At 34.4% G+C, this 25,838-nt stretch overlaps 1 protein-coding gene across 6 annotated transcripts in view; it reads left to right on the top strand.

Annotated features, from left to right (window-relative positions):
* Nucleotides 1-25,838, top strand: part of SENP7 (SUMO specific peptidase 7) — a 141,186-nt gene that overhangs the window by 80,172 nt on the left and 35,176 nt on the right. For 3 of the 6 annotated variants that reach the window (XM_014853242.3, XM_014853246.3, XM_014853241.3), the window contains 5 exons: nucleotides 1,901-2,095; nucleotides 17,762-17,880; nucleotides 20,828-21,012; nucleotides 22,568-22,907; nucleotides 23,604-23,761. In XM_014853242.3, the coding sequence (XP_014708728.1) occupies nucleotides 1,901-2,095; nucleotides 17,762-17,880; nucleotides 20,828-21,012; nucleotides 22,568-22,907; nucleotides 23,604-23,761 (997 nt within the window). The remainder of the gene's footprint in view (nucleotides 1-1,900; nucleotides 2,096-17,761; nucleotides 17,881-20,827; nucleotides 21,013-22,567; nucleotides 22,908-23,603; nucleotides 23,762-25,838) is intronic. The other 3 variants (XM_014853247.3, XM_014853245.3, XM_014853244.3) reach the window with 1 other exon arrangement.

Genomic DNA, 25,838 nt, shown 5'->3' with positions numbered 1-25,838 from the left:
GCAGGCGTTTAAACAGAGATAGCTGACATTCCACTGGTGTGTCTCTTTATATGCCCCAAATGTTCTCTTTACTTAAATACTACAGTTTTTGGATTACTTTTATTGTGAATCAAATTTTAGAGTTCGGCAATGATAGGGGATCATAAAAAGAGTATATCATCAATTCTTAAAATGAGTTATCAGTTTAGAATATTAGATTCTCTCATCTCTTTAAAATTTTATTTACACTAAAATATTTATTGGGAAAAATAGTTCTAACTTGAATAAAATTCTGCTAATGTTCCTTAATTTTCTTGAAGTATTGAGAACCAGTTGAGTTTTGTTTAGCAATTCATTTCATCGCAATTCCTAGTGTGAGGTCAGAGAACAGAAATCTTGAGACTTCTTTTTGATCCTATATTGCCACCCTCCCCACTTCAAATCCAGGAGGGTTCTGTCAGGCATCAAATACACAAAGCAGACAATACTGAATAGGATCCTTAGAGATTTAAATCCTATGAGATGAGAGAGAAAACAGGCTTTGCTCCCTTCCTCACAGTTAGTGGTTGTGCTAGATGGCAGACGTCCTTTCCTTTCTTTCTTCTCTCAAACTCTGAGTTTAGGGAGTTGTATTTACTACCAGGCTTGGTTTTTAGGTCATATCTACTACTTAATCTTTGCGATATTTGTGGTGGTGGTTGTGCTGGAAATGGAGATTTTTCAAGAGTTTCCTGAAGTATCTGTAGAAAAGCTCATTTATCTGGATCTTTTGGCAAGTTAGTCCTGAGGATACAGTGTCATGGAATAAAATTAGAAAACCAAAAGATAGTAGGCCTAGGGGCCGACCTCGTGGCCGAGTGGTTAAGTTCGCATGCTCCGCTTCAGCGGCCCAGGGTTTCGCTGGTTCGGATCCTGGGTGCGGACATGGCACCGCTCATCAGCCCATGCTGAGGCAGTGTCCCACATAGCACAACCAGAGGGACCCACAACTAGAATACACAGCTATGTATTGGGATGGGCTTTGGGGAGAAGAAGAAAAAAAAAGAAGATTGGCAACAGTTGTTAGCTCAGGTGCCAATCCTAAAAAAAGAAGAAGATAGTAGGCCTGGCTTCTTCTACTAGGAAGAGTTATTTATACTTGGGCAACCATTTAACTTTTCTGAGCTTTGAGTTCTTCCCGTTTAAAATAAAAATATGACTAAATTATGTTAAAGTTCTCCTGATTTATGAAATTCTCTGCTGTCTGGAACATAGTGAAAAGAACCTAGTGGTTTTATGTAGTGAAAATAAAGAATCCCTCTAAGTGCTACAGCAAATCTCATGAGTACAGGGTAGCTCACGGTTTTCATTTAAACAAAAGTCCTCTGGCCCTTCCTCAGTGTTACCTGTTGCAAAGGGTCAGTAAAGTGCTGCTACTGACATATTGATAAGCTGTTTCGCTTATGGAATCTGTCATTACCATAGGTACAATCTGAATGATGTCTTTCTTGTTGGATTTAGCATTTGTTATTTGTCAATCTATGTAATTACTTATCAAGGACCTTTCTGTTGAATGAGAAGAATAAAGATGTCTTGAATTGGTTTGTAGTAAACTGTGTTTTTAATAACTACTGGGAAAGAAAAATAAAGCATTTTTTGAGAAAAATTGGTTAAAATTTTAAGCACCTCAATAGCATCCATTAGTACAGTTAAAGCCATTATTAGTGGCAGGCTAATCTATGCCAGTGTATAAGACACAGGTACTTCAGGAAACAAATATGTTCATCTAAAATTTTGAATATTTATGGGTTAATTTCTAGGGTGATATAGTTCTGATAACTTACTTGTGCTACGATGACAATGTTTGAAAATTCAGCTTCCTAGAATACGTTTTTTACTGCAAACTTCAGTATAGTACAGTGTTTGTTATTTTGTGTGACAGGATACCCAGAGTTATATTGACGAATGTCCTGGGAACGGAGTTAGGAAGAAAATACATAAAGACCTCATCTGTAACTGAGGCCAGTTTGGGTGATACAGACGACATGCAATCAGAGCAGCTTTCTTCATCATCTGATGGCAGCCTAGACTCTTGTCAGAATCTAAATCCTCTCAAGAACTCCTTTTTATCTAAAAGGTATGTTTAGTGATAACTTTACTCAAAATAAGCACTATACTTACTCTCATGAGCCCGCCTCTATTCTTCCCCCACCGATATGTTATTGCTAAATGTGAGGCACATATATTCTGATGGCTAGTGTGACTTTTCTCCCCTGGTGACCAGAGTGGCTGTTGGAACCAACAGTCCATGGCTAATAATCAATTTCAAAAAGTGCCGGTCACTCTACTTGTGTTTTGGGAAAATAGATGCAGACTCTTAATGGAAATTTAGTTATCTATTTTATTATTTCATTTTATTTGTTTAGTATAATTGAAATACCTTCCCCTGACATCTGTCTGTTCCTCCTCCTCCTCTGTCCTATCTGTCCATCTGACTGTACATTCTTCTATCTATCCATCCATCCCTCCATCTTGTCTTATTTAATGTTTTTATATCCAGAATCTAGAACTGTACCTGGTACTTAGTGGTCAGTAAATATTTGCTGAATAAATGGCTGAATGCATTCCTCACAAAAATGATTTGAGATAGCTGAATTCCATTAGCAAACGTGGCTTACTGTTGCCAATGAGAGAAATGGAAACCTGAAGTTGCTTTTGTTTTAAGCTCCAGGAGAGTCTCATGTGGGGACTGTAAAGAAGAAAGTGTGGGAAAAGCTAGGGCATGTCAATTAGTAAACACTACTGGATCTTTTAATTTTCATTTACCATGAACTTCTCTTTTTAATTTTCGGTCTTCAGCCAGTACAATAAATATTTTGATCTGAGTGAAAAATTATTGATCTGGTCTTTTTTTTTTTTGCCCTGAACCATCCAAAGGTAACTTCTGGTTTGTATTTCTCTTGTAAGACTAATTACATTAAAGAGTATTTACTGTTGTCTTTTTAAAGACCTGTGACAAATATATTTCTAGCACATTTTATTTTTTAAACTCAGTTTATTTCTTATGAATTTATACATTTTAGGAATTATTCTCCTTTTGGAGAATATTTTATGTTTTCACCTGAGTTCTACTTAGTAAATTGTCAGTGACAATTTTAACTTTATACCTTATAGGTCTCTTTCTGGATTTGCTGAAAAACATGAAAGCTTCAGTGGTATTATCCAGTTAGTAATAAATTTAATGTGTAATTAGAGATATTAGAGATGCATTTATCATTGTATACCATAGGTGCTTATTTCTGCCTCCTCTACTATTCCATGTGCTCCTAAAGGAGAGAGCATGTCTTATTTGCCTTTATACCCAGTGCTTAGCTCAGTACCTACTGTTTTGTGCACTTGGGTTAATGTTCATGTCATTTAACCTTGAGCTTTGGTTTCCTGAGTTATAAAAAGAGAAATAATTTTGAATGACTTTCATAGAATTGTTTATCTCTTTTAAATCTCATATGTGAGAATTCTTTGTGCACACAAAATATGATACAAATAAAAATTATTATTGAAGATATTTTCTATAAAAAAAGTCACTTAAGATGAATTCGTATGACCTCAGTGCACATTCATGTTGTTATGAAAAATAGCACTATTGTGAGGATTCTGTGAAACTATCAAATTGTAATCTGTACTTTTCGGCTTTATACCAATCTAGGGCTACGGTTTAATAATATAGGTCTAAAATTTCTGACTGTCTGTAAAGTCTCTTCAGTGAGAACTCTAGCTCTCCTCAAGTCCTTTCTAAATAGTTACGAAATTTCCAGGTGGTATTTGATGTGGGCCCTGAAAATTCTTTCTCATGGTGGTAATATTCTTTGATTCTTCCATTTGGAATAGGCATAGTCTTTGGAGCCAGACATCTGGATTCAGATCTTAGCAGTACTGCTAACATGCTGACTTACCTTGGGCAAGTTACTTCTATCTTTAAAACAGCGATAATAATACACACTTTAATTGGATTATTGTGCAGATTTAAGGAGATAACCTGTGTAAAACCCCTAATATAATGCCTGGGACTTAGTAGGTGATTAATAAATGGTAGTCATTATTTTTGTGTCTCTCTTATTGCTGCTGATATCAAAAGTGCCGTTAAAGGCTGTTGCTGGCCCGGCCCGGTGGTGCAGCGGTTACGTTCGCATGTTCCGTTTCAGGGGCTGGGGTTCGCCGGTTTGGATCCCAGGTGCGGACATGGCACCGCTTGGCAAGCCATGCTGTGGTAGTCATCCCACATATAAGATAGAGGAAGATGGGCACGGATGTTAGCTCAGGGCCAGTCTTCCTCAGCAGAAAGAGGAGGATTGGCAGCAGATGTTAGCTCAGGGCTAATCTTCCTCAAAAAAAAAAAAAGGCTGTTGCTGTATTGATGCTACTGAAGTCTTCTACCGTGAGGATGCCAATGTCTGATCCTGAGATCACTGCACCCTTGGTTGCCATTACCAGTGCTGCCAAGGCAATTGTCACAGCCGTATTAGTATTACTTTTTGGTTTAAGGAGGAGTTCTGCACTCCTTAGAACAAGCGTTAGTTCTCTCTTCCCGTCAAATGAGTTCATTTTGAGGAGAATCTAGAGTGCCTCATGGAAGTATATTGCAAGTATGGCTATACCGTTGTTTCAGTAGCTGTGGCACGTTAGAAATGAAATACAGGGTGAACACAGAGTAGGCTCAAGGATGGGACTCGTGTTGTAACCACCCTCCTCCCAGCCTGTCTGTCTCACGATCAGGAAGAGTAAATAGAAATTATTTAGATCTTCTCACGAGGAGACGTGATGTTCTGACATTATTGTTATTGTTCTGCTACTGGTAAACACACCAACTCGTGTAACAAAGATGGAATGTCAAGTAGCAACTAAAAATTGGTAGGTTGAACAATGGAGGCTATGACTGAAAACTGAGGAAGTTTCCCCTGAAAACCTAGTACTTGTGCCCTTGATAATACACATGGAGAAATGTTATATAAAGGCTGAAAGTCTTACTCTAGCCTTAGCCTGTCATTAGTGTTCAGAACTGTTATTACTGACTATAAGACAACCTGAATGGAATTATGCAGGAAAAACAAATCTTGTGTTTTATGCCAAAAATAAAGGAATAATAGAAAACATCAAGAGTGAATAGGAAATGTAAATTAAAATGGTCTCCTTAAAGTAGGGTATTTGTTTTTTCTAGATGACGATTTAGTATTTTAGCATATTGATAACTCAATTATCAAGCTTATATTACTCCTGTAACAACTTTTAACCGATATTTGTTAAGTCTGTACTATGATCTTACACTATGATAAATGCCATATCTGTATTAACTTATTTAGTACAGGCTTGAATTGCAGCTCAGGGAATTTGCTTAACTTCTTTCTCTATGCCTCAGTTTACTTCATCTGTAAAATGGGATAATGCCTAGGTATGGTAGAAAAGTAAATGAGAAAATCAGCTTTTCACTTTCAATTTGGTAACTTTCTACATCAATACATAGAAATCTATTTTATCTTCTTTTACTTATATTTGCTTCCTTATGAGTAGACATTTAGGATATTTTTCACTTTTTGTCTGTAGAGCAGTGCTATAGTAAGTGGATTATACACATGTCTTTGTGTATTTATTCTTGTAAATCCTTATAGTGCCATTCTCTCCTATATTTTAGCCAGAATTAGATGTTGTCATTGAAATTTTTTTGATAAACCGTTGGCAAAAATAAACATAATTGTTTTCATTTTAATCATTTTTTATTTTTAGTGAAGATGGATTTTGTATTTCTTACATAAGTTTTCTCCCTACTCTTTGTATGTATTGAGGTGTTCCTTCTGTTTCTTATTATTTTAAGAACTCCTCTTAAATGTATTAACTGTTACATGTATTGCAGAAATTTTTTCAAGTTTCCTATTTGGAATTTTACTTTGTTTATAGTATCTTCTGTAGTGTAGAAATTTTAAATTTTATTTTGTAAAATTTATCAGTGTTTGACCCCTGTGTTTTGGTTTTTCCTTGGACCTCCTCAACCCCAATATAGAAATAGGTCAATCAACTGCTGTTTTAATTTTTGATGCTTTATATGAGGTATCATAACCAGAACAATAGTTTGGAGATTACTTTTCTCATTGAAGTTCTGATTGCTTTTTTGCCTTTCTGTAGTCTCGTATAAATGTCTATGGATACTTGGGTTGCTTCCACCTTTTGGCTCTTGTGAATAACACTGTTATGAACATCAGTGTGCAAGTATCTGTCTCTACTTTCAGTTGTTTTGGGTGTCTACCCAAAAGTGGAATTGCTGGATCATATGGTAATTCTATTACTGATTTGTGTGTGTGTGTGTGTGTGTGTGTGTGTGTGAGGAAGATTGGCCCTGAGCTAACATCTGTTGCCAATCTTCCTCTTTTTGCTTGAGGAAGATTGTCATTGAGCTAACATCTTTGCCAATCTTCCTTTACTCTATGTGGGATGCTGCCTCAGTGTGGCTTAATGAGCAGTGCTGGGTCCATGCCCTGGATCCGAGCCTGAGAACCCTGGGCCACCAAAGCAGAGTGTGCAAACTTAACCACTATGCTACCAGGCCGGTCCCTATTTTTAAGTTTTTGAGGAACCACCATACTGTTTTCCATAGCAGCTGCACCATTTTACATTGCCACCAGCAGTACATAGGGTCCCAGTTTCCCCACATCCTTGTTAACACTTGCTATTTTCTATTTTTGCATAATAGCTATCCTAATGGATGTGAAGCGATATCTAATTGTGGTTTTGATATGGATTTCCCTAATGACTAAGATGTTGAACATCTTTTGTTGTACTTAGTGGCCATTCATATATCTTTTTTGGAGAAACGTCTGTTCAAGTCCTTTGCCCGTTGTTGAATTGGATTTCTTTTTATTTTTGCGTTTTTGGAGTTTTATATATATTCTGAATATTAATATTTTATCAGAAATATGATTTGAAAATGTTTTTTCCCATTCTGTGGCTTGCCTTTTTGCTTTGATAATACCCTTTTATGTACAAAAGTTTTAATTTTGATAAAGTCCAAGTTGTCTATTTTTCCTTTTGTTCCCTGTGCCTTTGGTGTCACATCTAAGAAATTATTGCCAAATCCAATGTCATGAAGATTTTTCCCTATTCTAAGAGTTTTATGGCTTTAGCTCTTGCATTTAGGTCTTTGATCCATTTCAAGTTAAGTTGTGTGTATGGTGTTAGGCAAGAGTCCAACTTCGTTCTTTTGTACGTGGATCTCCAGTTTTCTCAGCATCACTTGGTGAAAAGGCTGTCTTTTCCCCATTGAATGGTCTTGGTACCCATAATAAAAATCATTTGACCATATATTCAAGGCTTTATTTCTGGGCTCTGTATTCTATTCCATTGGTCTGTGTACCTATCTTTATGCCAGTACCATGCTGTTTTGATTATTATAGCTTTGTAGTAAGTTTTGAAACCAGAGAGTGTGAGACCTCCAAGTTTGTTCTTTTTCAAGATTATTTTGGCTATTGGGGGTCCCTTAATTTTTTGTATGAATTTTAGGACAGGTTTTTTTCTTCCTAGATTTGTCATTGCAATTGTAATAAGATTGTGTTGAATCTGTGGATAGTTTTGGTATTGACATCTTAATAATATTAAGTCTTCGAATTCATGAACATTTGATGTGTGTTCATTTATTAATGTCTTTAAATTCTTTCAGCACTGTTTTCGTTTTTTGAGTCTTTTGTCTCCTTGGTTAAGTTAATTTCTATGTTTTTTATTCTTCTTGAAGCTATTATAAATGTAATTTTTTTCTTAATTTCCTTTTTTGTTTATTAACTCTAACAGCTGTGTTTGTGTGTGTGTGTGTGATCTTTAGAGTTTTCTACATGTAAGATCATACTGTTTGTGAGCACATTATTTTATTTCTTCCTTTCCAAATTAAGTGCTTTTTATTTTTTTTTCTTGTGTAATTGCCCTGGATAGAACTTCAGGTACTATGTTGACTAGAAGTGGTGAAAGTGGGCATTCTTTTCTTATTCCTGATGTTAGAGGAAAAGCTTTTAGCCTTTCCCCATTGAGTATGATGTTCACTGTGGGTTTTTCATATATGGCTTTTATTATGTTGAGGTAGTTTTGTTCTATTCCTAGATTGTTGAGTGTTTTTATTAGGTGTTGAATTTTGTCAAGCACATTTTCTACATTGAGATGACCATGTGGTTTTCCTCTTTCATTCTGTTACCGTGGTGTCTTGCATTGATAGATTTCTGTATATTGAACCATCCTTGAATTCCAGGAATAAATCCATGTGGTTATGGTGTATAACTGTAATAAGCTGTTGAATTCTGCTTGGAGTATTTTGTTGAGAATTTTTGCATCAGTGTTCGTAAGGGATATTGATCTGTAGTTTTCTTGTAGTGTCTTTTTCTGGTTTTGATATTAGGACAATGCTGGCCTCATAAACTGACGTAAGAAGTGTTCCATCCTCTTAAATTTTTTGGAAGAGTTTGAAAAGATTATCTGTTAGTTGTTCTTTACAAGTTTGTGGAATTCACGAGTTGAAGCTATCAGATTCAGGGCTTTCTTTTGTTGGGAGATTTTTAGTTAACTAACTCAATGTCCTTACTAGTTATGTGTCTATTCAGATTTTTTATTTCTTTGTGATTCAGTATTGGTAGGTTTTGTGTCAATAGGAATTTGTTTGTTTCATCTAGGTTGTCTAATTTGTTGGTATACAATTGTTTATTGTATTCTCTTGTAATCTTTTTTATTTCTGTAGGACTGGTGGTAATTCCTCATTTTCTTTTCTGATTTTATTAATTTGCATCTTCTCTCTTTTTTTCGTAGTCCATCTATATAAAGCTTTGTCAATTTTGTTGTCTTTTTGAAGAACTAACTTTTGGTTTAGTTGATTTACTCTTCTGTTTTTCTATTCTCTATTTTATTTATCTTTGCTCTAATTTTTATTCTTCTTCTTCTGTTCTTGAATTTAATTTGTTCTTCCATTTCTGGTTCCTTAAATTGTAAAGCTAGGTTGTTGATTTGAGATATTTCTTCTTTTTTGATATAAGCATCTACAGCTATATATTTCTCCTTTAGCACTGCTTTTGCTGTGTCTCATATGTTTTAATATGTTATGTTTTTGTTTTTATTCATCCCTAAGCGTATTCTAATTTCTTTGTGATTTTTTCTTAGACACATTGGTTGTTTGAGATTGTGTAGTTTAATTTCCACAAATGTGAATTTTCTAATTTTTCTACTATTATTGATTTCTAACTTCATCCTGTGTTATCAGAGAAGATGCTTTGTGTGATATTTATCTTTCTAAATCTATCAAGACTTAATTAGCTGTCTAAACTATGATCTATCCTGGAGAATGCTTATGTGAAATTGAGAAGCATATGTATTCTGTTGTTAGATAGAGTGTTGTGGATAGGTCTGTTATATCTAGTAGGTTTATTGTGTTGTTCAAGTTCTCTAATTCCTTAGTTATCTTCTATCAGATTGGCCTATCCATTATTGAGAGTGGGGTATTAAAGTCTCCAACTTTTATTGTAGAACTGTCTATTTCTGTTTTCTATTCTGTCAGTTTTTGCTGCATATATTTTGATAGTCTTATTAGGTGTGTAAATGTTTATAATTGTTAAATCATCTTGTATTGAACCTTGTACTAATATATAATATCCTTCTTTGTCTCTTGTAAACTGTTTTGATTTAAAGTCTATTTTGTCTAATCTTAGTATAGCCACCCCTGCTCTCTTTTGGCTAGTATTTGCATAGAATATCTTTTTCCATCCTTTTACTTTCAACCTATTTGTGTCTTTGGATCTAAAGTACATCTCTTGTATACAGCCTATGATTGAATCATAGCTTTTTATCCATTCTGCCAATCTTTGTCTTTTATTTGGAGAGTTTTAATTAATTACATTTAAAGCAACTATTGATAAGGCATGGAGTTATTTTCTCTCATTTTGATATTTGTTTTCTATATGCCATATACCTTTTTTGCCCCTTATTTCCTGTATTACTGTCTTTCTCTGTATTTACTTGATTTTTTTATAGTGAAACTTTTTTATTCCCTTCTCTCTGTATTCTGTAGCTTATTTCTTTGTGGTTACCATGGGGATTACATTTAACATTCTGAAGCTATAACATTCTAATTTGAATTTATACCAGCTTAATTTCAATAACATACAAAACTGTGCTCCTATATACAGCTTCATCCTCACATCCTTTCAATTATTGATGTCACAAAATTGTATTTTTATGCGTTTTGTGTTTAAAAACATAGTGTAGTAATTTAAAAATTGCAGAAGTCTCTTAAATCATGTAGAAAAAAAAAGGCAAATTACAAACCAAATTTACAATAATACAAGCTTTCATAATTGTCCATGTATTTACTTTTACTAATAACCTTTATTTCTTCATGTGGCTTTGAGTTACTCTCTAATGTCCTGTCATTTCAATGTGAAGAACTCCCTTTAGCATTTCTTGTAGGGCTGGTCTAGTGATAATGAACTCCCTCAGCATTTGTTTATCTTGGTATGTCTTAATTTTGCCCTCATTTTTGAAGAACAGTTTTACCAGATATAGTATTTCTGGTTGATGTATTTTTCCTTTAGTGTTTTGAATATACCAACCCAAGGCCTTGTGGCCATCACGGTTTTAGATGAGAAATCTGCTCATAATCTTATTGATCCTTTGTATATGACAAGTTGCTTTTGTCTTGGTGCTTTCAAGATTCTCTCTTTGCGTTTGTCTTTTGACAATTTGATTATAACATTTCTCAGTGTGGGTCTCATTGAGCTTATTCTCCTTGTAGTTCCTTGGACTTCTAGGATGTTTATATACATGTCTTTCATCAAATTTGGGATGTTTTGGTGGTTATTTATTCCAATAATCTCTCTGCCCCTTTCTCTCTTTTTCTCCTTCTGAGACTCCAACAATGTGTATATTGATACACTTATTGGTGTCCCACAGGTCCCTTAGGCTCTGTTCATTTTACTGAAATTTTTCTTCATTCTGTTCCTCAGATTTGATAATTTCCATGAGCATATCTTCAAGTTCACCAACTGTTTCTTCTGTTTACTTGAATCTGCTTTTGAATTCCTCTAATGAATTTTTCATTTTGGTTGTTCTACTTTTTAGTTCCAGAATGTTCTTATAGTTCATTATATATTTTGTCTCTTTATTGATAGTATCATTTTCTTAACCTTATCCAAGACTTCTTTTAGCTCTTTGAGGATCTTTAAGACAGTCATTTTTTTAAAGATTTTATTTTTTTATTTTTCCCTCTTATCCTCAAACCCCCTCAGTACATAGTTGTATATTTTAGATGTGGGTCCTTCTACTTGTGGCATGTGGGATGCCACCTTGGCATGGCCTGACAAGCAGTGCTAGGTCTGCCCCCAGGATCTGAACCGATGAAACTCTGGGCTGCCAAAGTGGAATGCATGAACTTAACCACTTGACCCCTGGGCTGACCCCTAAGACAGTCATTTTAAAGTCTTTGTCTATTGAATCTGCCATCTGGATTTTTTCAGGGTTAGGTTCTGTTGATTTATTATTTTTTTTTCCTTTGGATTAGCCATATTTTCCTGTTTCTTTGTATGCCTTGTGATTTTTTTTTTTGTTGAAAACTCAACATTTGAATCTTATGGTAAGTCTGGAAATCAAACTTTTCCCCTTCTCCAGGAGTTTCTGGGTTTTTTCATTTTTTTCTTATTGTTGTAACAAGTCTCTGTCCCAGGGATCAGCCTGATGTGTAAACATAAGGTCTTCTTAGGTCTTTTCTAAGCCTATGCCCTTCCCTGGTTGCATCTCTAATTTTCTTAATTCCCTCATATATGTGATTACTTTTTAATCTCCTAGTCCTTAAATATTTGGTTTCCAAAAGGAAAAAATGGGGAAAATGAAGGGGAGAAAATAAAACAAAACAGGCCCTAACCCTTTAAATCTCCTGGAAGTCATTTTTGCTGGATAAGAAGAGTGTTGCAACAATGGTGTTGGTTGTTGCAACAGTGGCTGCCTGTCTCTATGTTTGCTCATCCATGACCAGAAACGGCAATCAGTGATCAGAATACAGATTCCTGATATTTGGAGGACAAGGTCCTTATTGCTCACCTTGGCATTTGCAAGCCCACACAAACTGTTCTAGGAACTTGGGCCTAGCTGCTTGCTTCAGGGTTGAGGGTGGGGGATTGGTAGCCACTGTCACCCTAAGGGCTGAAATTAACTGCAGTTAACTGCAATTTACTGTTGAACCTTTTGACTGGAAGTTGTAAGCCTTCAATAGACTCCAGAATTTCAGAATAGTTATCGCAGACAGATTCTGCCAGTGCAGTTGTTGTCTAGGTGGGAAGATGGAAGGTGCTTCCTACTCTACAATCTTCCTGCAGTCACTTGGTATGTGCTTTACAGTTTCCTGTGCAAGGATCCTTGATATCTGATTTTTTAGTGCTTTTATAAATGGTATTGTAAAAACTTCCATGTTGTTAAATAGTTTTGAAAATGTAGTAATTACTGTATAATATATTCTAAGGGAATGCTGTAGGTTAACAATTTTATATAATTTTTTATTTAAAAAATTTTATCCACTTAAATAATACCATAATGAGTTGTTTCATTAATAATAATTATGGGTGAGATTATTGTGTGTAAAGATTTAATTCACTCTATGGCTGTTCTGATTAGTACCAAATTGCTTTCCCAATGATTTGTATCAATTTATTTTTTAAAGTTAATTAATTCATTTTATTGAATATTATTGACAGGACATTGTATTAGCCTTAGGTGTACATCATAATGGTTGTATATATATATATATATATATATATATATATATATATATATATATAGTGAAGTGATTGACACAGTAAGTTTTAGTTAACATCCATCATCACACATAATTACAGTTTTTTCTCATGATGACAACTTTTAAGATCTACTGTCTTAGCAACTTTCCAATATACCGTACACTGTTGTTAATTATAGTCACCATGCTGTATAGTACATCCCCAGGACTGACTTATCTTTAAAACTGGAAACTTGTACCTTTTTACTTCCTTGACCCATTTTGAATCTCCCCAAGCCCCCTGCCCAGCTAGCTCTGGCAACCACTAATCTGTTGTCTGTATCTAAGTGTTCGTTTTTTAAAAAGTTTCACATATACATGAGATCATACAGTATTTGTCTTTCTCTCTCTGACTTATTTCACTTAGCATAATGCCCTCAACGTCTATCCATTTTTCACAAATGGCAGGATTTCTTTGTTTTTTATGGATGAATAATATTCCATTTTGTGTGTGCACGTGTGTGTATATATGTATATGTGTGTTTGTACATGTGTATATGTCTGTATATCTCAATCTCATTTTCTTTATCCATTCATCTATTGATGAACACTTAATTTGTTTCCATGTCTTGGCTATTGTGAATAATGCTGCAGTAAACATGGGCATGCAGATATCTTTTCAAGATAGCGATTTTGTTTCCTAAGGGTAAATATCCAGAAGTGGAATTGCTAGATCATATGGTAGTTCTATTTTTAATTTTTTGAGGACCTTCATACTATTTTTCATAGTGGCTGCACCAGTTTACATTCCCACCAGCAGTGTGTGAGGGTTCCGTTTTCTCCACATCCTTGCGAACATTGTCCTTTTTTTTAAAAAATTGGCACCTGAGCTAACATTTGTTGCCAATCTCCCTTTTATTTTTTCCTTCTTCTCCCCAAAGCCCCCACCCCCCGCTCCCAGTACATAGTTGTATATTCTAGTTGTGAATGCCTCTGATTGTGCTATGTGGGACGCCACCTCAGCATGGCCTGATGAGCGGTGCCGTGTCCACACCCAGGATCTGAACTGGGGAATCCCCAGGCTGGAGCACGCGGACTTAACCACTCCGCCACGGGGCCGGCCCTGCTTGTCTTTTTGATGATAGCCATTCCAACAGATGTGAAGTGATACCTCATGTGGTTTTGGTATGTATTTCCCTGGTGATTAGTGATGCTGAGCTCCTTTTCATGTACCTGTTGACCATTTGTATATTTCTTTGGAAAAATGTCGATTTAGTTCCTCTGCCATTAGTTAATTGGACTGGTTTTTTTGCTGTCAAGCTGTATGAGTTCTTTATATATTTTGGGTATTAACCCTTTATCAGATATATGATTTGCAAATATTTTCTCCTATTCCATAGGTTGCCTTTTTAAAAAAATCTATTTTGTTGAGGTCATATTGGCCTTTTAACATTGTATAAATTTTAGTTGTACATTATTATATTTCAGTTTCTCTAAAGATTGCATCATATTCACCACCAATAGTCTAGTTTTTATCTGTCACCATACTATAGGTTGCCTTTTCGTTTTGTTGATGGTTTCCTTTGCTGTATAGAAGCTTTTTAATTTGATGTAGTGCCGCTTGTTTATTTTGCTTTTGTTGCCTTTGCTCTGGTGTTAAATTAAAAAAGTTTTTTACCAAGGCTGATGTCAGAGAACTTATGTTTTTTTCCTAGGGGTTTTATGGTTTCTGGTCTTACATTTAAGTCTTTAATCCATTTTGAGTTGGTTTTTGTGTATGGTGTAAGATACTGGTCCAGTTTCATTCTTTTGCTTGCGGCTGTCCAGTTTTCCCAATACCATTTATTGAAGAGACTATCCTTTCCCTATTGTATATTCTTGTCTCCTTTGTCATAAATTAATTGACCATAAATGCAAGGGTTATTTCTGGCTCTTTATTCTGTTCCATTGATCTATGTATCTATTTTTATGCCAGTTCCATATTGTTTTGATTACTGTAGCTTTGCAATATAGTTTGCAATCAGGAAGTATGATGCCTCCAGCTTTGTTTTTCTTTCTCAAGATTGATTTGGCTATTTGGGGTCACACAAGTTTTAAGATAGTGCGTTCTATTTCTGTGAAAAAGGCCCTTGGAATGTTGATAGAGATTGCATGGAATCGGTAGGTGGTTTTGGGTAGGGTGGACATTTTAACAATATTAATTTTTCTAATCCATGAGGATGGAATGTCTTACTATTTATTTCTGTTTTCAATTTCTTTCATCAATGTCTTATAATTTTCAGTGTACAGTTCTTTCTCCTCCTTGGTTATATTTATTCCTACGTGTTTTATTCTTTCTTTCTTTTTTTTTTTTTTGAGGAAGATTAGCCCTGAGCTAACATATGCTGCCAATCCTCCTCTTTTTGTTAGGGAAGATTGGCCCTGAGCTAATGTCCGTGCCCTTCTTCCTCTACTTTATATGTGGGATGCTTGCTACGGCATGGCTTGACAAGTGGTACGTAGGTCTGTGCTGGGGATCCAAACTGGTGAACCCCAGGCCACCGAAGAGGAGTATGTAAACCAAACCACTACGCCACCGAGCCAGCCCTGTTTTATTCTTTTGATGCAATTGTAAATGAGGTTGTTTTTTCAATTTCTCTTTCTGATAGTTCACTGTCATTGTATAGAAATGCAAATGATTTTTGTAAATTGATTTTGTATCCTGCAATTTTACTGAATTCATTGATTAGTTCTAACAGTTTTTTGGTGGATTCTTTAGTGTTTTCTGTATGTAAGATCATATCATCTGCAAATGATGACAGTTTTACTTCTTCCTTTTTGACTTGGATGCTTTTTATTTCTTTGTCTTGCCTAATTGCTCTAGCTAGGACTTCCAGCACTATGTTTAGGAAGAGTAGTGAGAGTGGGCACCCTTGTCTTGTCCCTCATCTTAGAGGAAAAGCTTTTAATCTGTCACTGTTGAGTGTGATGTTAGCTGTGGGCTTGTTTATTAGTCTTTATTATGTTGAGGTACATCCTTTCTATATTCAGGTGTTTGAGGGTTTATCATGAAAGAATGTTGAATTTTGTCAAATTCTTTTTCTGCGTCTGTTGAGTGATCATATGATTTTTATCTTTTATTCTACTAACGTGGTATATCACATTGATTTATTTGTGGATATTGAACCATCCTTGCATCCCTGGATTAAATCCCACTTGATCATGGTGTATGACTTTTAATGTATTGTTGAATTTGATTTCCTAATATTTTGCTGATAACTTTTTGCATCTATGTGCATCAGAGATAGTGGTCTGTAGTTTTCTATTCCTGTAGTGTCTTTGTCTGGCTTTTGTATCAGGGTAATGATGGCCTCATGACATGCGTTTAGGAATGTTTTTTCCTCTTCAGTTTTGTAGAGACGTTTGAGAAGGATTGGCATTAATTTATCTTTTATTGTTTGATGGAATTACCAGTGAAACCATCTGGTCCTGGACGTTTCTGCATTGGAAGGCTTTTGATTACTAATTCAATCATTTTACTTGTTATTTGGTCTGTTCAGATTTTTGTTTTCTTTGTGATTCAGTCTTGTAGGTTATAGGTTTCTAATTATTTATCCATTTCTTCTAGGTCATCCAATTTGTTGGCATATAATTGTTCATAGTAGTCGCTTGTTTCTTTGTATTTGTGTGGTATCAGTTTAATGTCTTCTCTTTCATTTCTCTTTTTGTTTATTTGAGTCTTCTCTTTTTTCCTTAGTTTGTGTACCTAAAGTTTTATTCATTTTTTAAAGTCTTTTCAAAAAATTTCTCCTAATTTTGTTGATCTTTTCTATTGTTTTCTTGGTCTCTATTTTATTTATTTCTGCTCTGATCTTTGTTGTTTCCTTCCTTCTGCTAACTTTGGTCTTAGTTTATTCTTCTTTTACTGGTTCCTTTAGGCGTAAATTGAGGTTGTTCATTGGAATTCTTTCTCGTTTCTTAATGTAGGCATTTATAACTATAAACTTCCCTCTTAGAACTGATTTTGTAGCATTTCATAGGTTTTGATATTTTCTGCTTACATTTTGGTTTGTTTTAAGATATTTCTTGATCTCCCTTTTGATTTTTTCTTTGACCAGTTGGTTGTTCAGGAGGATATTGTTTAATCTTCATATGTTTGTGAATTTCCAGCTTTCCTCTTGTTACTCATTCCTAGTGTCATACTCTTGTGGTTGGAAAAGATACTTGGTATGATTTCAGTTTTCTTAAATTTGCTAAGACTTGTTTTGTGTCCTATCATATGATTTATCCTGGAGAATGTTCTGTGTGCACTTGAGAAGAATGTGTATTCTGGTGATATTGATTAGCGTATTCTATAAATGCATGTTAGATCTGTTTGGTCTAAGGTTCTTATCCAACCTTTCTCTGTTGATTTACTGTCTGGATCCTTTATCCATTGCTGAAAATGGGGCACTGAAATCCACTACTATTGTATTAAGTTTTCATTAATAGTGACGTTGTGCTTTATCATTCCAAAACTTGTTTTTCACAGAGGCTTATGTTTTATATATTTAACCAGTACCTATATTTTAAATTACTTCCTCTGTAGGTAAAATTTCTTACCACACTCCAAATTTTATTTTGTATTTAAATTTTGATATATGAACTATGCTTGAAACATATTAACAATTATCTTTTCTTATAATTTTCTGAATACACATAGGTGTGGTTATCATGTACTGGTGTTTATGGAACTTTTACTTTTTAGACCTCTTTGATGTATTTAATACTTGTATTATTCTTTTGCTCATTTTGCATATGGCACAATCCTGAAGTGTGAGTATCTTGTTTTTTCTCCCAAAGAAACCTGTAGACTTTAAAGGTAGAACAGGGATGAAAACTTATTTCTCAAATCTGAGTTCAGTATTCTTTCTACTGTTCAGATCATATACTTTGCTATATGGAATTGTATTTGTAACCTGTTGGACTTTTATCTTGAGTATATACCAGCTGGCTTCTAAATTCATTTAGGTTTAGAAGAATTGAGTATAATGTTATTTTGTTTTGCAGGGGTTCACAACCAAGAAAGACAGTAGATAATAATTATACAAAGCAGGCTGCAGACACTAAAGAAAAGCGGAGAGATGACGATGGCATTTCTCTTGTAATGTCTGATACTCACCCAAAAGGTTTGTGAACCTTAGAAAACTTGTCATTTGAATTTTTATCTGTTGAATTTGTAATAATTTTAAGTTATCAGTAACTTTAATCTTACACTTAAAGGATATGTGAAAGTAAAGGGAGATTATTTAGCAACACAAAGAAAATTGCTTAATTTACTATTTTTATACTGTCGTATACATTTCTTGACTTATTTACTAAATCCAAAAGTTAAATTTGAATATTATTTTTTTGTTGTTGGGACTGGGCATACAGGTACAAAGTGGTAATGTTAGTTTAGCTATTTCTAAGTGTTGTTTCCATACATATGTCTGGTAATTCATATTACAACTAACTCAGTTATTATTATTAGCTTCCCACTGTCTATCCTCCTACTATGAAATACATTCTTTATTCATTAGAATTTCTCTCAACTCTAGGAGGATGCCAATACAAGCCACTATTAGCAAATTTAAAGGTAAATACATACTAGACTTCTGAAAGTTCTTTGTAGGACTCTTTGCATGTAGGGTTAAAAAATGGCTTCTTTTCTCTATTTTGTTTCTCTTTTAAGATTTTAAAATAATTTATAAAAATTTGCACCAAAACAATTTACTACATCAGTCAGATGTGAAACGAACATCTTCAAGGGTCTCTTGGATTGTTGATAGCTTCAAACTAGTTGAGGTATTTTGTTTCCTGAATGATTTTATAAATTATTGACAAGAAAAGATGGTTCTTTAATGACACTAGGCAAAGATTCTTTGTACTTCATCTGGGACACAGCTATTTACACATTTTTAGCAGCCTTTTTCATAGAAGAGGAAAACTTAAAAGGAAACTAGACTAATAACTTTGATGTATACAGGAAATCAGCTACAACTATTATGAGAGCAATCTAGAGAAAGCATTGAGACTCTGTAGACATAATCTTTCAATTAGTGACTAAGTCCTGTCTGCATATAATGAAAAGTATTTATTTTCTTATGAATTGTACTTTTTTCAGAAATAATTATCTTTAATTACCAAATAAAAATATAAGTATTAGTACAAGTGGGCTTGGTTCAGATGCTGTCAAAGACACTGGTAAGCCTTCATGTTCCACTGCTTTCCTGGGTAGGGTAGGAATAGTTAAACAAAAAGCTTTCAGGCTTATGCCCGTCAGTATTACTTCAAAGTCACAGTGGGATTTTGGACTTACAGCAGGGGAAAAATGCGTGACAAAAGAAATGCTTTATGGTTTCTTAGTATCCCTGAACGTTCTCCTCATAGGTAAAGTGTTTTTAAGACAATTAGCTATTGAAACTCTCCATGTTTTAATCCTAATAATTGTGTCTAATACCACTTGTTTAACATAAAACCGTAAATTAATGGTAATTCTGAATTAAACCCCAATTGTACCGTTATTTTGTTGTACATTAAATTTGCCTTGTGGAATTTACTTCTATGAAAATAATGCATTGGAAATATTTAGTAGTCTTTTCTTTATAGGAATTTGTCACCTCTTTAATTTTATGTGTTAGTAATATTTGTAAGTTAAATTGTATATATTATGCAGGTAGAATACTATTTTTACAATCTTTAGCACTACCTAATAAATTGATTACTGTTTTCCATGAGATAGTCTTGGCTGATGTGTAAATAGTAAATTATTTGAAGGAAAACTCCTGTATAACAAGAATTTTTCTCAAGTTCCTTTCCTTTCATCAGTCTTTTTGCTATAGTATTTATGTTTAGAAATTGTGATTTGATACAGTATTTATATGTAGAAATTGTATTTGACTACTTTTACAGTTTAAAAAATTACAAATAAAATTTATTGTGCTTTTCAGAATACTGTGTTGCTGATTTGGGAGAGTTTATTTTCCTGGGGGAGGGAGTAAAGAGTGTTTTCTTTGGAAATTGGAAACTGTTGACTTTCCTGGAGTTTTTGCCCTCAATCCTGTTCAAATGCTTGCATTTTAAGCAATGACAGAGATATTATGAATGTTAGTCATTAGATGTCTATGACGCTACAGTAAGAGCAAGAATAGTTTGAAGGGAAGGTGTGTAGTGTTGAAGAACTTTGAACGAAGGAGAGGTCAGGCCAGTCAGTGTTACAGGAATTCAAGGAAGCTGCTTTGGGGCTTGCTTTGTGTAAACTTTGAGTTGATGCTTGTGTGATATAGCTTCAGAAAGCAAAATAATTTAGGATAATCTTCAGTTAGTTAGGTAGGACCTTTTGGAAGGTATTTTCATACAGTACATATATTTGGTAACTGAAAGACTCAGGATTTTTAGTAATAATTGACGTGAATTTCAAAATAATGCTTGTTGATTTAAAAAAGGGAGCACTTCATTCTCTGTAGAGCAGTAGATTTATTGGAGACTTAAAATGTCAGAGTCTTAATTTTTAAAAGGAAGAAGCAAACTGTGAAGCAAATGGATAGACTTGTGAATGATCCCATCACAGTCAGCTGCTGAGGAAAGGTATTTCACCTCCTTTTAAAAAAGCAGTGAGCAATACTCTACTCTTTCCAATTATTGTCCCTTTTCACTTTAAAAAGTATATGTGTATATATAAAACTTACATTTTAAAAAGACAACTAATTTCTAAAATCAGAATGAATTATCAAAATGTTTTAAGACATGAGTTTTCCAAATTTTATTAAGACCTCTTTTTGTGTCTTACAGTCAAATGCAGTTATAATAACAAAAGGAAGATGGTTTTGTTGCTGTGCTTTGTTTACTAAAGAATACTCCTTTTTAATATATTGTACATTTTTATTGTACAATGAACATTTACTTCATGTATATAGTTTAAAATAGGATCTCTCTTTGTATTCCCCCATGTCAGTATGAGAATTTAATTGTGGACTTCTTTTTAAATTAGCTTTGGAAATAATATAGCAATTTTGATGATGTTTCTTTGAGCTCCTCTAAAATGGATTCTTTCTGTACTTTTTGGCCATATTTATGTCTCTTTTGTTTTTTAAGACCTCAATAGTGGAAGTAGAGGGTGTGATCATCTGGAAGAGGGGAGCAGAAACAAGGATGATACCTATTTTGATTCAAAAATGGAACCCACTCTGATTTCCAGGAAGAGAAAGAAAAGGCACAGAAGTAGTATACTAGATTCTCATAATTCAACTACTTCTTTGTATAAGTCAGCAGAACAGACAGTAAGTAGAGGTATTTGATGTCATATGAAATAATTTGTGCTGTGATAAAAATGAATTGACTGAAGCCAGATAGAGAAAGACACTCTCTGTATGACTCCACTCATATGTGGAAGTTAAACATGTAGACAAAGAGAACAGGTTAGCGGTTACCAGGGGAAAGGGGGTTGGGGGGTGGGCACCTACAACAAGGGTGAAGGGGTGCACCTACAACACGACTGACAAACAATAATGTACAACTGAAATTTCCTACAACACGACTGAAAAACAATAATGTACAACTGAAATTTCATAAGGTTGTAAACTATCATAATCTCAATAAAAAGTTAAAAAAAGGGATAAGAAAGGAAAAAAAAAAAGGCACATCATGCCAGCAATTGTTTCACTTGTTTTTACTTGAATTGCTTTATATGGAAACATCAAGATTTATACTGAAAAATCAGTGGAACAGGTAATGAAGGATGTATCTAAGGGCTCTTCCCAGAGACTGACATGAAATTTTACAGGCCTCAGTAAACATTTATTGGTGGGGAAAGAAAAAAGAATTAACTGTGGCCAAGTAAAGTTGTTCTAGCATTTTGCTTTTATCGTCAAATTTCTTTTCTTTGCCTATTTTTTTGACTCTCTCATTTTAAAAAAATAATTTAAATGAAACTTTTTGCAGTAATACAGTTGGAACAAATTTCAAATATTATGAATGAATAAAAAAATTAAAATTGCTCCTTCTCCAATACTACTCCTTACTTAGTAGTTTGGTGTATATCCTTCAGACTTGTTTTCTTTTATTTTCCCTTATTTTAACTAAATACTAATACTATTCATACTGTCCAGCCAATTGCTTTTTCACTTGCTCTGTAAAATTATTACCAGATTTCTTTTGTCAGAAGTAATTTACTTACCAACTTCCTTAGGCTTCTCTTTATCTAGAGTTTAGGGAATTTGTTGTAAGTGAAGAATTACCATACTTAATGTGTACGTATTTATTTTTCAAAGACTTAGTATACAGTTAACAATAAAACTATAAGAGGACATCTTTTTTATTTCTTTGATTCACAAGGCATTTCAGGATTTTGCTGTGCCTTTGTGTTATGATTATAAACATGGTTTAGATTTATAGAGTACTGGAGATGTGAAGGCGGTGATTGATTTTCATGAGCTTTCATATTGTTATCCTCTTAAGTTTTTAAATTTTTGCTTTTGTTCCTGAAGTCATATGACCTCATTACTTCTGCAAAATAAAACTAAAAAGCTTTTCCTTTTATTATAAAGTTGATTCAGTTCATGGAAGAGCATCTGAACCACTGGCAAATAGAGGGGTTTCCCCATCCTGTCCTTTTAAAAAATGTTTAGGCGTCCAATTGGACAGACCAAACTCTATCTTTATACGTGGGAGACACTGGCAAGAGTAATATAGTATAATTGTGTAGTTTTCTATCCCTGTAGTATAGAAATTATATAATAATTTAACTTTTATATTCTTAGGAATTTAAACTTAAAAAAATTCTTTATACTGGCCAAATTTGAAAAATGCTAATTTTTTGTATGTGTTTATGTTCAGAAAGAACAGGAAAATGACTCAACAGTATCCATTGAGTTTGAAAAGTCAAGTGAAAACTATCATCAAGACTCAAAACTGCTTGAAGAAGTTACACCTGTACCTATAGAAAGTGATTTTACTGAAGCATCCTCACTTCACAGTCCGGAGCCGGCTTTGAGTGCTGCTCCCAAAAGCGCCTCTGACTATTCAACCACTGAAACTTTTGAGAGCTCTCCCTCCCCCGATATCGTGGGGAATTCCACCCTGCTTGAGAAGGCTGAGAATGAGTTGGACACAATAGAAAAGACTGTTTTAAGTGAACCCAGTGAAGGGAACCAGTCGCTGATCTCAGCTGAACCAAGTAAGTAATAGGATGTTAGAGGCTCTTTTTCTCTGCTTTACTTAAGTTGTTTTATTTCTCTTCTCGAACAAATTTGCTACGGCAATAAGCTGTTTATGACGTCACTATGGAATATATTAACTTTAGAAAAAAAGACTTGAGGTTTTGGGACTTCGTGCATTTTGTAATATTGATTTAGGTGAACAATGGAGTACTTGGAAGCAGAAGTAATTTTTTTTTTTATATTATTGTAGTGTAATTCATCTCATCAGTCAGTTTTTAAAAGGATTCTGTAAGGACCATTATTATCGTCATTTTGGTTGATGAAGCTGAAGTACAGAGAGTTTAGGTACTATTTAACTATTGTCATTAATTTGATTTAATTAATTTTCGACTATTTGATGCAGTCATATGGTACAGAAAAGATTCTGAACTATGTACAGTGAATAGTCTCCGCATCCTGTGCCCATCTGTTTCCCCCTCTTGGAAGCAACTAATGTCACATGACTTAAAGTACAATTTAGAATGATGGCACAATATATTTTTAGAACTAGAACTTGTTCCTAAGTTCTCCTCGGCTTTATCCATTTTTAAATATCTTCATCCTCCAGAAGGTAAAATGGGATTATTAAAGGTATATTGCATGAATTAGAAAGTTCTCTTTTTGATATGTGATTATTGTGACACATTTAAAAAATAAGTATTTTTCCTATTTAGTTGTCGTTTCCAGTGATGAAGAAGGACCCGTTGAAAATAAAAGTTCGGAAATTCTTAAATTACAACCTAAGCAAGACCATGCCATCACTGATGAAAATGAGCATACTTCTGAATCAGCGTTGTCAGAACTACCACTGATTACGTGTGAATCAGTGCAGGTGATTGATTTCTGCCTTCTCGCAGGTTAACAGTGAGATACACACTATTGGCTAATGACTGTTGCTTGTTTCACCAAACAGAATATTATAATAAAAATTAAAAATTTTCTTTGAATTTTGAGACAACTTTCATATTAGTTCAAGGGAAATATGTAATTGTCTTTATTTTGAAGTGAAAGGATTATACCATTTTTTTCTTGTAATTTATTTTTTTTCAGTTTAAATACTCTAACTTGAATATTTTTTCCTTTTTTCTATGATTATCATCGGATATTTAAGTACTTTATCAAAACATTTTCTAGAATTAAACAGCTTCCAATATTCATCTGTCTGGTCTTACAATACTGTGGCTACTATACTGTAAAATACTGTGGAATTCTTCCTTTTCCTTTACATGCTATTAAGGCACCATGATAGGAAAGAATATGTCTTCTGGAGACAGACAGACCTGTGTTCAAATCCCAGCTCTGGGCAAGTCACTTAACTTCTTTAAGCCTGAGCTTCCTCATATGTTAAATGAAGATAATAACGCTTAACCTCACAAGATTATTTTGAACAGTAAATGAAATAACATATGAAAGCATTTAGAACAGTGTCACAAACCTATCAGTTTAAGTCCTTTGTCTCTTCCTTCTTACAGAATATAATAAATGGAAGTGTCTATTGGTTTAATGTCGACCAGTTGTGTTTTTGACATAGTACTTTGGAGAGAATAGCTCTACAGTAGTGTTCAAATCATTTATTGTCAGTATTCCTTCATATTATCAGCCTCTGATTATCCTGTTTTTTAAGAAATGATTGTCAATGACCACTAGTGCAGAATTATGGTGAACTGTTGGTTTTTTTTTTTTTTTTTAAATTTTATTTTATTTTATTTTTTTCCTTTTTCTCCCCAAAGCCCCCTGGTACATAGTTGTATATTCTTCGTTGTGGGTCCTTCTAGTTGTGGCATGTGGGACGCTGCCTCAGCATGGTTTGATGAGCAGTGCCATGTCCGTGCCCAGGATTTGAACCAACGAAACACTGGGCCGCCTGCAGTGGAGTGCACGAACTTAAGCACTCAGCCACGGGGCCAGCCCCTGTTGGTTTCTTTTTTAATAATGTCAGAGGCTGTTACTCTGTAAGGTATGATGAAGAATTTAGTCACCTCTAGGAAAACAGCCTACTGGTCTGATAATCGTTTCACCGGTGTTTCTGTTGCATTTGGTATCCATACAGAGATCACCTCAGCAGCTGTGTTTTGCATTTTTGTTAAAATGTAACCAGTCTTGCTAAATCGAGCCAATAGCTTACTTGATGGCTTAGTTGTATTTGTAATTAAAACAGTGTCAGTGTTGATAATGGCTTCAGACTCCTACATGAATTATAGTTCCCAGCATATTAGTTGACAATGCAGTGTGAAATGATTATCTTATAAGAAAATAAAATCTCTTGTAGAACTGACAGAGTATGATCACAACTAAGCAGCAAATAATGTGGAGGCTTACCGAGAATACCACATTTCCACACTCTCCCTTGTTTCCAGTTTTAAATAAACTTATGGGAAACATGGGTTGGCCATTTTTAGGAGGCAGTTAGTCTTTACAGAATAGCACACACAGTTATTTGTCCAACTGACTAGAGCCACCTGTAGTTGATTTAACCCCTTTTTTACTTAGGGGATAAGAAGAAGAGTATAGTAAGCAGTAAAAGATGAAAATAACAAAGAAATTCTATTAAGCAGGTAAATGGCATTGTGAGCTGGGTTAAAAATAATGAATACTGTATATGTTTCAGATGAAGATTAATCACATTTTCTAGAGATAGGAGGAGAGTGGGTAACATGCATAATTGCTCTAGTGGTAATTTATTTGGTCATTAGTGATGTTAGGGGTAAAAAGGGATAATGTGCAAATGCTAGGCAAGATGTGAGTTGGAAAAGTCACTCGAAAGCAGTGTAAAATTCAGGAGAGATTGCGGGAAACAACTGCTGCTGATACTGTCTGGTGGTCTGCTGTCGTTTTGAAGCAGAGTTGTGTGGTTGTTTGTGTGGAAGTGGTATGATTCTTGAGGTTTTAAGCTATTGATTGGTTATCCT

Source organism: Equus asinus, chromosome 5, assembly GCF_041296235.1.
Source record: "Equus asinus isolate D_3611 breed Donkey chromosome 5, EquAss-T2T_v2, whole genome shotgun sequence".
NCBI lineage: Eukaryota > Metazoa > Chordata > Mammalia > Perissodactyla > Equidae > Equus > Equus asinus.
The sequence above is the reverse complement of the archived record's forward strand: the minus strand, read 5'-3'. Positions and strand labels throughout refer to the sequence as shown.